This window comes from Lissotriton helveticus, chromosome 4_1 (assembly GCF_964261635.1).
Source record: "Lissotriton helveticus chromosome 4_1, aLisHel1.1, whole genome shotgun sequence".
Taxonomy (NCBI): Eukaryota; Metazoa; Chordata; class Amphibia; order Caudata; family Salamandridae; genus Lissotriton; species Lissotriton helveticus.
This window is the reverse complement of record NC_136063.1, coordinates 68731019-68744910: the sequence shown is the minus strand read 5'-3', so window position 1 is coordinate 68744910 and position 13892 is coordinate 68731019. Positions and strand designations below refer to the sequence as shown.

Sequence of the window (13892 nt, the reverse complement as noted above, 5' to 3'; positions counted from 1 at the left end):
TGAAGCTTTGCTGCCTCTTGTGAAGAAGTTACACACTGGGTTCTTGTTGCCTGTGCTAAGCTGGGGCTGTCAGTCAACTTAAAGGAGTAACCAGGAGAGCCAAGCTGGGGTAAGCTTCATGGCACATGGTACAGTTGGCTCCTCGTTGGGCTGATAAGGATGGCCCTCCACCTCTCTGGGGCACTGCCTCTGGATTACCAATCACCTGTGTCCTACCTTTGAGTGTGAGTGATGCCCACCAGCAGACCATGACAGAAAGAAGGCTGCAGCTCTTCAGACGAAATCTCACAAAGGATTTCCACACTGGGAACAGATGCTCATGCTTTGTGCAAGGGTTGACGGTGAATTTTGAGCAGAGAAATATCACATACAATAGCATTGTAGCCAGAATATCAGCTATCACATCATCCAGAGTGTGTACAGCTAAGTAAAGATGTACTACTCTTCACATCAGCCTACCTTGAAGGCATATACCTATATATTCTCAAGATAAATGTGAAATAAGTACCGAAGTCTACACTTACCTATACATATTGACCTAAACCATACTTTGTTAGCTGATATTTTGGCTAAGATGTTTTTGTAGCACTGTATTCAAAACTCAATATTCTTGAGCCATACACCGAGGGGGTACCTTTTGCTGGTCACCTCAGTAGTTTGTCCTGCTACACTGCCCACTAATAGGTTAATCCTTGTGTGCCCAAGTCCTTTGAGGAACTCGACTGGCATTCCCTCTCACCATTGCTTATTGCCCACATGTGGCATTTCTTTGAAGTGGAATTTGAACTTGATTAAAGTCTGACTTATTTGCCCCTTGTAGACCCACTCTTTAAGTTGTATTCTGTCTACTTTGCGGTGTCAGCACTACTGTAGATCTCAATATTAACGTCTGATTGGTTCTTCTCTGAAGCTCTGCAGCTATGGTGCTGACATCATTGGAGAGAAAATTCCAAGGGTAGGTCCTTCTCCTCCTCTCTGATGGACCACTCTAACTAGATTGACCTATCTCAGCAGCTACCTTGGCCACCAATCAGGCAGCTCCTAACCTAGTGCACTACTCTAAGTCCCACCCCTAGGCGGCTCAGGACTCTGGCAGGAGGAAAGCGCGACTAGCCCCATCAGCTTCTCAGTGAAGAACCTACCTTATTGGAAGGCACTCGGATCAGGTAGACACAGTTGACGTTGTTTGGGTACGAGGAAGGGTTATTGGAAGACGCCAGGGTGCCGGTCGGGTTAGATAAAATAGTGCTGCAAACACCTGAAATCAAATATGAAAAGGAAAATCCATTAAATATTAATGTCTTGCAACAGCACAATGACACTGACAGGTTGAGTTTCTTCCCTCCAGTGGCTCCTCCTGAGAATTATTTCTCAGTTAGATTCACTAGTATTTTAGCTGGCATCTTATATCTCCACCAGGAGGAAGTGCCTTGACCTAAACAATGGTCTCTGTGGCTTGTGCAGGTCTCAGCAATGAAATGGAAGCTCAGACAAGAATATAAGTAGGTACCAAAAACTACACTGTGCACACTAAACTTCAACACAATCTGTCCTGGTGCAGATAAAATGGCAGTAGAGGTGGGATAGATTTTTTTGGCAGACAGATAAAAATTAAACTCTGCAAAAGCTAATTAATTTGGACCAAGAACAGAATCTTTCTGTCACTCCACTTTCTCTTCACTGGTCTAAAGTGACTTCAGAGTTCAGGTCAAAGAAACCTACATGGTGTATATCTATAAGGCCACATAACTCCTATTGCGAAGAAGACAATGAACCCAACGGCAGGGACATTTTCAAAGCTGGGAACCCAAATGTCAAGCTGCATAAAGGGAACAAACAGGGTCATAGTAGAACTCTAACATTCAACCCATCTGAAACTCCAATATAAGAGGAGTATGTTTCCATAAAGTAGTAGATTGTGCTTGGAACTCTTCAGGTGATGCACATTGGGACCCAGTCGGAGGATAAATTACGTAATTCTCCCAAGAATGGGATCCCACCAGCGGATAAATGCAAGGATCCCATCGGTGAATGGATACTGGGGAGGCATATTTAAAACGAAATGTCGGAGAGCGTAACTGCTCCATCTTCGGCAGCGCAGCACTCTGACATTTCCAAAATGCAGGAATGCACTGTATTTACACCAATACAACGCTCCCCTGTGTTTTCCCTAGTGCTGGCGCTAAAATTAACTGCATAGAGCCAACGCAGGTACCCTTGACCCATAGTGCAAGGGTGCCTGCATTGCAGGAATGATTATTTATGTGCAGAAAGGTGTCCCTTCCTGCACATAAACAATCCTTTATGGTGATTGTTACTTCTATGTGTGCTGCTGAATGCATTATACATAGAAGTAGCAAATCGTCTGCTGCAGAATGCAAAAACATGGAGAAATAAAAGCATTTCTCCTTGTTCCTACATTGTAACGCCTGCTGTTGCATGACGTTAGTTTTGGCGCTGCCTCAGATTTACACCTCCTTGTGAATCTGGGCGCATCAAAGAGCAGTGGGTGTTGTGGTGGAACGCTCATAGCAACACCCATAGCACGCTCCTTTCACACTAAATGATGCGTGTGAGGGGGGCTTTTTTACAAGGCGGGGTTGAGCCACAAAAAGGGGCTTACGACGCTTTGTACATATGGAGAAGGGCATATCGCCACCAGAAGGTCGCTAAGAGTGGTGTTCTGGTGATGTTATCCCCATGTAAATATGCTCCTGGGATCGCTACATGATACGAATTGAATGTCTGACATAATATCGACAGACAGAATATCTACATACAAAAATATCGACACAAAAATATCGAAATCAAAAATATCGAAATTATATCTACATAATGGTAAGTACAAAAATATCAAAAAAATAATATCGTAGTACAAAAATATCGAAAATAAATATATCGTTTTTTTAAATGTATTAATAATAATGTAAAAATAATTTTAAAATACATATAATTTAACAAATATTAAATAAAAACATTAAAACATAATTAAAAAATTAAAAGTAATACATATACATTTAAAATAAATAAAAAACTTAATAATTTAATGTAATTTTTTTTTATTTCATTTAATTGATTTAAATTAAATTTAAATTTCTTTTATTTTTACCCTGTACGCCTGTACCCCAAAAACCCCAAACTGACCCTGAACCCTAAAAATACCCCTGTACCCCAAAAACCCAAAACTGACCCTGAACCCTAAAAATACCCCTGTACCCCAAAACCCAAAACTGACCCTGAACCCTAAAAATACCCCTTTACCCAAAAACTGAAAACTGACCCTGAACCCTAAAAATACCCCTTTACCCAAGAACTGAAAACTGACCCTGAATCCTAAAAATACCCCTTTACCCAAGAACTGAAAACTGACCCTGAACCCTAAAAATACCCCTTTACCCAAAAACTGAAAACTGACCCTGAACCCTTAAAATACCCCTTTACCCAAAAACTGAAAACTGACCCTGAACCCTAAAAATACCCCTTTACCCAAAAACTGAAAACTGACCCTGAACCCTAAAAATACCCCTTTACCCAAAAACTGAAAACTGACCCTGAACCCTAAAAATACCCCTTTACCCAAAAACTGAAAACTGACCCTGAACCCTAAAAATACCCCTTTACCCAAAAACTGAAAACTGACCCTGAACCCAAAAAATACCCCTTTACCCAAGAACTGAAAACTGACCCTGAACCCTAAAAATACTCCTTCACCCAAAATTAATTAACATTATTTAATTACCAATTAATTATTAATTAACAATAGCAATAAAGTAAATATATTAGCACATTAGCTATAATTAATTTAATTTACTAATTAATATTAATTTTTCCCAAATAATTAATTAACAATAAAAAAAATTATATATATTTAAAAATTACTTTAATTAATGTAATTAACTAATTAATATTAATTAATTACCAATTAATTATTAATTAAAAATATGTACAAAATTATATTAATGTAATTAACTAATTAATATTAATTAATTACCAATTAATTATTAATTAAAAATATGTACAAAATTATATTAATTAATTAACTAATTAATAATAAATAATTACCAATTAATTATTATTTAAAAATATTTACAAACATATATTAATTAATTAACTAATTAATATTAATTAATTACCAATTAATTATTTATTAAAAATATTTACAAACATATATTAATTAATTAATTAATTATTATTAAATTACTTCCCACCCTATTCCCCTATAAACCCACAACCCGCTCTAATACTAAAACGCAAAATGTTAACAAAATTACTAATTTTCAAACATACATTTCTAAACATATTTAGCGAACATATAAACAACAAAATAAAATACATAACACTAAACAACAAAATTTCGATATTACTAACATACATACCTTAATCTCGATATTCTGTCTGTCGATATTAGTGCACATCGATTTACTATACCATCGATATTAAAACATCGATATTATTGTATATCGATATTTTAATTTCGATATTTTGTCTGCCTACCATACGAATTTCAAGCTCTCATGGAAGGAAGAATGTTGATATTCCAACAAGGGGGTGCATGCAAGGAATCAATCAGTAGACGGATGCTCGGGTCCTATCGAAGGTCAGTGATGGTGTCTCATCGGTGGATGTATCCGGGATGCGATGAGTACATGAATGCTGGGATTCCAGTAGAACCAAAGCAGACATTGTAGCCAGAAATAAATAGTGGGATCCTATTTACATATGAAGGCTGGGATCCAATTAGTAGCAAATTCCAGGATCCACTGGATTTATGCCAGTAGATGAATGTTGGGATCTCATAAGGGAATACATGTTGGGATGCCATCATGAACTGAATACTGACAGCGCACTAGGATAAATGCTGGGATCTAATAAGAGGATAACTACTGGGATACAATCAGGGGATAAACGCTGGAATCTAATAAGGGAATAAATGATGGAATCCAATCAGGATAAATGCAGGCATCCAGGCAAGGGAAAAATGTTGGAATCCAAACCGCGGCTAAATGTTGGAATCCAATCAGGGGATGAATGCTGAAATCCAGTCAGGATAAATGCTAGAATACAGTTATATGATGAATGTTGGGATCTAATCAGGGGATACGTTCTGGTATCCAATGAGGGGATAAAGCCTGGAATATAAGACGGGGATAAATACTGGAATCCAATCAAGGGATACATGCTGGAACCCAATCAGCGGCTAAATGCTGGAATCCAATCAGGGGATAAATGCTGGAATCTAGTCAGAATAAATGCTAGAATCCAGTAATGGGATACATGTTGGGATCTAATCAGGGGTTACATTCTGGTATCGAATGAGGGGATAAATGCTGGAATATAAGATGGTTATAAATGCTGGAATCCATTCAGGGGATACATGCAAGAACTCACTGAGGCAATGCAATTCGGGATTCCAGGGGCCAATAATTGCCAGGCCAATAAGTTATAAATTCTGGGATCCTATTAGGGGATGAACACTGGGATCCCATCAGGAGATAAATGCTGGCATCATGTCAAAAGATGAATGCTGGGAACCACTCTGGGAAAAAGATGCTGGGATCATACTGGGAGCAAGTGCTGTGATCCTATCAGAGGATAAATGCTGAAATCGCAACAGGATGAGACAAAGGCTGGAATTCAGCCAGGGGATAAATTCTGGGATCTCATCAGGAGAACAATGCTGAGATTTCATCCTAACAGCAGGAAGAACAAAGAGGGAGTCTCTGTAGCAGGTTTTAGTTCCCAGAAGGGCAATAGGACAGTTCTAGATGCTTGCCGTAGCTGATGATGTTGAAACATTTTTATCTTGGCTGAAATTGTTAGATCTATTTACATGACCAGTGGGGAATAGTGGCTATTGGGTCGGATACAGCTCTAAAATGGTTCCGATAATTTTCTTAGAGGACAGACACAAAATGTCAGACTGGAGTTCTTCAAGTCATCAGAGGGGAAGCTTGAATGTGGAGTACCCCAGGGTTCACCCTTTCTTCCTCTCTTGCTTTTCAAGCTGCTATTTCTTACCATTAGCGCCAGATACCTCAAATAATGCTTATTTGCTGATGACGTACAGACCTACGTGCACGTGTTGGTCCCATAGGACATGGGGATGAATAAAAGTGGGCCGAGTTAAATGGAGCAAATCTGAGATGCTCTGCATAGGCTCAAGAGACAGACTTCTGAATAACCTCGCTTAGCCCCCGGAGTTATTTGAGAGCCCATCCACCTTGATTAAGAAAGCTAAAAATCCGAGGGTCATCTGGGATACGGAATTGAACTTTGAGGCTCACATCAGCTCTGTAGAGCATTCAAATGTATTCAGCATAAGACAACTGAAATATACATTGCCCTATATCGAAAACAAATATCACAAAATCCTATCTGGTTCACTGACTGATTCAAACCCAGATTATGCCAATTCCTTTCTGAGTTGGCTTCCAAAAATAAAACTGCTGAGATGCAACATGTACAAGACATGGCGGTACAACTTGTTTTAAAACTAAGGATATATCATAGCATATCAGCAGACTAGATTTCAGTGGTACCCATCCAAGAGCCCTATCAAAACGTCATTATCATATCAACAGGCTAGACTTCAGTGGTACCCATCCAAAACCCCTATGCAAAGGTCATTATCTTCAACAGGGTAGACTTCAATGGTACCCATCCAACACCCCTATCCAAAGGTCATTATCTTATCGGCAGGCTTATTTCAGTGGTACCCATCCAAGAGCCCTATCAAAACATCATTATCATATCAACAGGCTAGACTTCAATGGTACCCATCCAAAACCCCTATCCAAAGGTCATTATCTTATCAGCAGACTAGATGTCAGTGGCACCCATCCAAAAGGTCATTATCTTCAACAGGCTAGACTTCAATGGTACCCATCCAAGAGCCCTATCCAATGGTCATTATCTTCAACAGGCTAGACTGCAATGGTACCCATCCAAGAGCCCTATCCAATGGTCATTATCTTATCAGCAGGCTAGACTTCGGTGGTACCCATCAAAAAGCCCTATCCAAAAGGTAATTATCTTCAACTAAGTATTTGTTGTCTCAAGTGCATAAAGGGAACAGCATCAGCCTGTTTGTGGGAAAAAATTACTAGACATGTTCCCTCACGTAACCCAGGGCCCTGTGGCTTATCTCTTCTCAATGCTGGAAGTACTAACATTCAGGGAAAGGGAAACTGCAGATTCTCACTCATCGGCCCAAAGATTTTGAATGTACTGCCTGCATCTGGATATTAAGAATAGAAATGCTCCGCTTACCATTAGGAAAGCCTTACAACATTCCTCTTGTGTTCTCTTTTTGCAGCAGTTACATGTATGGTATTTTATATTCGTTAGTTAGGAACATGATGGATGATATTGGTGGAAGTTGAGCTGGAATCATTACAAAAGATAATTCTACTGCCTACGAGGAAAAGATGCTGTGTCTGCTATGACATTTCTGCATCTATCTGCAGGGATGCACTCCTTACCACACTGGTACAGGGCGTTGACTTTGGAAACATCCAGGTTGCTAAGCCCATATCTCTGTCCGATGACTGTGTTAGGATTTGGCTTGGGGACGATGGTCGGCTGTCCAGATTTGGTAGTGAAAGCATACCTGGGGAAAGGAAGACCTCATGGGTAAATCCCACCGTTTATGCACCATTATAACGCATTATTAACCCATAGAACTATACAGCGAGTCCAGGTGGGGACAGGTGAGGGTCAAATATTTGGTGTTTGCTTAATTCGATTCATATCTAAACTCAATCTCAATGTTGTTCTAGAACGATCCCCCTGCAGATCCTGTCCAGCTCAGTCTGAAACTTCTCAGTTCTCATTTTCATGAGCCTCAAATCCATGTAGGCAACACACGCTCCCCCTATCGCCCTCACTCACACTCAGTATCTCAGATCCCAAATAGCACTGATTTTTTTTTTTTTTTTTTGGATTATAAACTTTTATTAACATTCAAGCAGTCATACACAGCAGTGTGCCTACAACCATACAAGGCCGGCAGCGATACACATGCATTATAGCAATCATAGACATGGAGCTCACAGACCCAGGGAGTACAGTGAGGGTCATCCATCAGCAATACACGAGCGAAGCAATACATTCACAGCAGATCATAGCTGCAGGGGAGAAATTGAGGAAGGTGTGTAGTCAAGAAGGTGTGACATGTCGTTACAGAATCGGTAGCTCTCAGCTGCAGAAGGGAATGCAAGGGGATAGGGGCATTACACATTAGTTAAACAACGATGCAGTTCTACCAGTGAGGACGATGCAAGTAGGTTGCATGGTAGGATAGCCAGGGAGGGCAAGGCAATGCAGTGGCGGTAGATAGCACCTGAAAAAACAACGATTCAAGGCATGCAGCACAATTTCAAAGGTAGTCCATCAGTCAAATAATACATTGTCTCCGGAGAGGAATCTCCATACCGGATATATCCCTAACAATGCAGCAATCCTCCAATATACCCCTCCCAGCACAGGCCAGGAAGTGTGAAATGAGAACAAGCCAGTTAGATAATCTGTGTGTGTGATGTGTCGGCATTGTCAGAGTCATCCTCCCCGTGCGATGTGTTAGCGAGAAGGTAGGCCTGCAGGGGGCCCCAGATGTCCGCCGGTCTCGAGCGCAAAGGTACCAGTTCCGAAAACACACCATACTGCTCCTGACAGTATAACATATCATGCATCCATACCTTAAACTTAGGAGCGCGGCCCCGGCCCCATCTACAGGCTAAATGTCTCCGAGCTAATAGTAGTGCTACATTAGTGAACTTCCTAACTGTCCGTGCTACCTGCGCAGTGTAGCCTAGAAGGAACAACATCGGCTCTGGCGTCAGCGCAGCACCTATCATGTGGGATAGGCCCTCACAGACCCGTGTCCAGTATTCCCGCACTTGCGGGCAGGTCCATGATAAATGGAAGAAGTCCGCTCCTTCCCGCCTGCATCGCTCACACCTGTCCGAGTCGGCGAGCCCGAACCGAAACTTCCTAGCTGGAGTGTAGTATAACCTATGGAGGAATTTGTAATGTATGATTTTAAAGCGACAGCTAGACATCACCTCTCCCGACAAATCACAGCAGTATTTCCATTGTGCATCTGTGATATCACTTCCAAAATCTCCTGCTCAGTGCGCTCTAGCCGCACTAGCCACCACAGGTAATTCCTCGCGAATGCACTTATATAGTTTAGAAACCAGGTGTGCACCATCAAGGCTATTCAGCACTACAGTGAGCGGGGCTAGGCTGGGGGGTTCATGAGGATAATCAGGTAATAGGGCTCTCAAGCCTTCCCTGAGCCGTAGGTAGTAGAAGAGTTCCAGAGGGGTATACGCGCTATCTCCAAAAAAGTCATCTCGAGAGCGGAACTTCCCATCACGGAATAGATCCCCCCACACCCCCACCCCCAATCTCCTGCACATTCGTTGCAATCCCACCTCGCGTAAGAGCGTTATCTGTGGGTGGTAGGATAGTGGCATACGGGTCGTATAAAGTAACGGGGTTTGCAATCGCGTCCCTATTTTATGCCATGCCTCTATCGTGCAGGAAACCGTGATAGAGTGCATCTCTAGTGCGGCTGTGGGGCCGTGTACTACTCCCTCCAACGGCAGTGGGTGCGCTATCCAGTCCTCCGCTGCCACTTGTGGCATGAAAGCAGTTGAGCGCAACCAATGGTATAGGTAGTGCGCTTGAGCAGTTAAATAGTACATTTCGAAGTCCGGGACATCAAAACCCCCCGCCCCATAGGGTTGCGTCAATACTGCCCAACGGAGCCGAGCCTGCCTTCCCCCCCACACCAGTCGGATAAGTTCCGAGCGTAAGGTTTTAAAAAAGTATGCGCCTGGGTAATAGGGAATATTAAGGAACATATACAAGAAACGCGGCAGTACCACCATTTTCACAAGGGAGATCCTCGCCGCCATAGACAAGGGCAGTTTGATCCACCGCGACACCGAATCTGTCAGTTTAGTGATGGCCACTCCGTAGTTCATCCGTAACGTCTCCCCCTTGTCTCTCGAGATCTGTATCCCGAGGTAGCGTAGTTCTGAAGTGCACCACTCAAGCGGGTAATCTAGCGAGAATTCAGTGACTGCAGGTGTCAGCGGGAAAAGCTGGGATTTGTTCCAATTAATAGTGACACCTGAAAGGCATCCGAAGGTAACGAACTCCCGCAATAGCGAATTAAGATTAGTCTGGGGATCCTTAACGTACAGTGTGACATCATCGGCATACAGCGAAATTGAGAGTTGGCGCTGAAAGCAATTGAAGGCGCTGGGTTTGTGGAGCTGTCGGATACGACAGGCCAACGGTTCAATTACCACCGCGAAGAGTAATGGGGAAAGGGGGCACCCCTGTCGGGTCCCCCTCGTTATCGCGAATGCGGCAGTAAGTTGACCATTTGCTAGCACTCTCGCCATTGGGGAGGTATAGAGCAACCGTACCCAGGCCACAAAGACAGGGGGAAATCCCATCTTTTGCAAGACCGCGAAGAGGAATCCCCATTCCACAGAATCGAATGCCTTTGAGGCATCTAAAAAAACCCCGGCAAGGGGAATCTCTGGGTGCACCGTTTGAATGAGGGAGAATACCGTACGGAGGTTATGCGAGGTGGATCTCGTGGGGACAAAGCCAGACTGGTCAGGCAAAATAATCGTGGTCATAAGTAAGGAAAGTCTGGTCGCAAGTACCTTCGCCAGAATTTTGGCGTCGCAATTCAGTAAGGACAGAGGGCGATACGAGTCACATTGTGTGGCAACCTTCCCAGGTTTAAGTAAAGATGTTATAATCACTTCTCGCATAGATCTCGGGAGTACCCCCACTTCCATTGCATCATTGAATACCTCACGTAGCACCGGAGCCATAATCTCCACGTAGCATTTATAAAACTCCGCGGGGAGACCATCGTGACCCGGTGCTTTCCCGTTGCTCAGGGACATTATGGCATCTCGCACCTCCTCCAGCTCGAGTGGTGCCCCCAAAAACTGCCTGTGGACATCACTGATCCAGCAAAGTGCTACATCCCCCAGATAGCCGTCCAGATCAAACTCCCCAGCGGCTCGTGAGGTATATAACTGTTCGTAGTGTGCCTGGAGTGTGTTGAGTATACCATCATTGTCTTTGTGTACCTCCCCATCCGCTGCAGTTAGTTCCAAGATAGTGTTCGAACCTCGTGCCATCCTCACTGCCATGGCCAACGCTTTACCTGGTCTCCCTCCCTCATTATAAGCACGGGCTCGCCAGTGTTTCCCCTTGAAATGCACCTCTCTCTGCGCTTCCGCTTCGTACTCCGATAGTTTAGTTCTGAACGTGCTGTGTGCCTCCCCATCTATCCCCTGCGCCATACGAGTTTCCAAAGCTCTGAGCTCCTCTTCCAATCTGGAAAGTGTTTGTTGTATATCTTTTAGCACCCCCGAGCTTTTAGCTATACACCACCCCCGTACTGTGACCTTAAATGCCTGCCACACCGTTTCCACACTATCCACCGTGTCCTTGTTTCGGGGGAAGAAATCTGCTATGTCGATTCTAAGTTCTTCGCAGAAGACAGTGTCAATCAGGATGTTGGGATGTAGTCGCCAGGGTGGACGTGGTTTGTGAAAACCAGGCATATCTAAAGATAGGAAAACAGGGCAGTGATCGGAATGTGTTCTGGGTAATTGTCGAGAAGTGAGAATACTCTGGGCTAAATTCTGCGACACAAAGATGTAATCTAGTCTAGCCCACGTGCCCGTGTAGGACGTAAAGTGTGTGCCCTCCAGCAAATCAGGATGTAAGTGTCTCCAACTATCAATCAACCCTCCCTCATCAACTATCCCCTCAAGGGAGTCCCTCGCCTTAGTATGGTATGTGGAGCATCCATCTGCTCTGTCCATTCTCGGGTGTAAGGCCATGTTAAGATCTCCGCCCCAAACCAGATACCTGGAGCCGATATCCACTATACCTCCCCAGATTCGGGTGAAGAAATGAGGGTCGTCAACATTGGGAGCATAGCAGTTGGCAATAGTAACCGTCTCCCCTCCCAGCCTCCCCCAGAAAATGACATATCTACCCTCTTTATCAGTTTGTTGCCCCTGCAGCGTGAATGGGAGATTATGGTGAATAAGAATAGCAGTACCTCTAGCATATGAGGAGAAATTTGAGAAAACTCTCACCCCCGCCCATCTCGCACCAAATGTAGAAGTCGTTAATGGGGGAATATGAGTTTCTTGTAACATAATCACCTGCACATCGTGTCTATCCCAATAGGCCAACAATTGTCGACGCTTACGCGCATCTTTTAGTCCTCGTACATTCCAGGATAGAAAATTACATCTAGTATCAGGCCCCACACCCATATTGGTTCAATTGGCTGTGCTGTAAAAATGTGCGGTGCATACTCCCCAATCGCATAGCGGAAATAGCTATAAACCAGATCACTTCCCTCAAGTAAATGACTGTGGCCTTTTGCTTGTGTATCAAAACTTCATACAGATCACGTATCAACCAAACATTCCCCCAGACCCCTCCCTCCTCCCACAGAGGCAACCCCAACTCGCCAGTGCTAGCTCCCTCCCCAACCCACCCCACCTCCCTCAATAACCAGGGATAGGAACAATCCCTGCTACAACAACAGCAACAGCAAGGGTAATACCCGTTAGGGACCATTCTAGGTGGCAACACAACAACCCCTCTTCTCCATCAGCTGCCCATGGCAGACCAACCTCAGCTGTCGGGGGAGAGGGGGGTACCTGGCGACGCAGTACAGTTTCAGCATGTCCCAGGCCTCAGCCCTCGCCCAAGTCATCAAAAAGGGGGAGATAGATAGGCCGTAACCACAGACCTCATCTCTCTGCGTACTCTACATCGGTACTCACATACAGGATCCCCCGCAACACCCAACGGTGCAGATGCAGCAGGGTCAGTGTTCATCATCTTCAAGCCGGTCGTCTCCGCGAGCTGGATCTTCCGCCTCCTCCCTGCGCTGGTGTGCTGAGCGTTTCACTTGCTTAATGAAGTCCTCAACCTGTTGCGGGTTCGTGAAGAACTTTTGGCGTGCCTGATAAGTGATTCGCAGTCTGGCCGGATAGAGTAAAGCATAGTCAATTTGTAGGGCCCGAAGTTTCGCTTAAACGTCCAGAAATTTGCGCCGCTCTTCCTGCACCATGGGTGTGAAGTCAGGATAGATCGTGAATTCGTTACCATCACACACTAGTTTTTTGGAAGATCGAGCTGCTCGCAAGGCCGCATCTCTGTCCCTGTAGTTCAATAGACGGGCTATGATAGGTCTTGGTTTCATGCCCGGCTTGGGCACCGGTCCCAGGGATCTGTGCGCCCTCTCCACTATGAACTGGGGGGAGAATGCTTCCGACCCCACTGCAGTCCTCAACAGGCGTTCTACATATTCCTCCATTCTACCCACATTGGTGGACTCCGGAATCCCTACTATGCGTACATTATTACGCCGGCTTCTCGCTTCTAAATCCTCGTTCTTAGCCGCTATGGTGCGCAACAAATTATCCATCCGAGCTAGACGCGTTGTGTGCTGTCCGGAGGTGTCCTCGACATCCGACACCCGCTGTTCCACTTCCGTCAACCTCCCTTCATGGACCTCCAATTTGTGGACTACAGCATCCATACGGGACGACATCCTGTCCACCTTGTCTGCGATGGTCGCGAATCCCTGGCGCATTTCACGAAGGAGTTCCTGGGTATCCGTGGAGGTGGTCGCCTGGTTATCAGAGGGATTGTTGACCTCCATCTGTTTCTGAGAGTCCGGGCTGGTACGATTCGTCTTTTTTGCTGCATCAAACGTAAGCTTCGGTTGCCGTGTGTCAGGTCGACCCATCCTAGCGGCCCAGCAAAGACAGGTGAATCCGCAATTCGGAAGACAGGGAGAGTCGCACCGTCTATGCAAT

General features: G+C 44.4%; 1 protein-coding gene across 1 annotated transcript in view; it reads right to left on the bottom strand.

Annotated features, from left to right (window-relative positions):
• LOC144826957 (embryonic protein UVS.2-like) overlaps nt 1-13892 on the bottom strand; it is a 232569-nt gene that overhangs the window by 160578 nt on the left and 58099 nt on the right. Inside the window, exons 8-9 of the mRNA XM_078685418.1 lie at nt 7482-7609; nt 1143-1258 (exon numbers count right to left, since the gene is read on the bottom strand). Of these exons, the coding sequence (XP_078541544.1) occupies nt 1143-1258; nt 7482-7609 (244 nt within the window). The remainder of the gene's footprint in view (nt 1-1142; nt 1259-7481; nt 7610-13892) is intronic.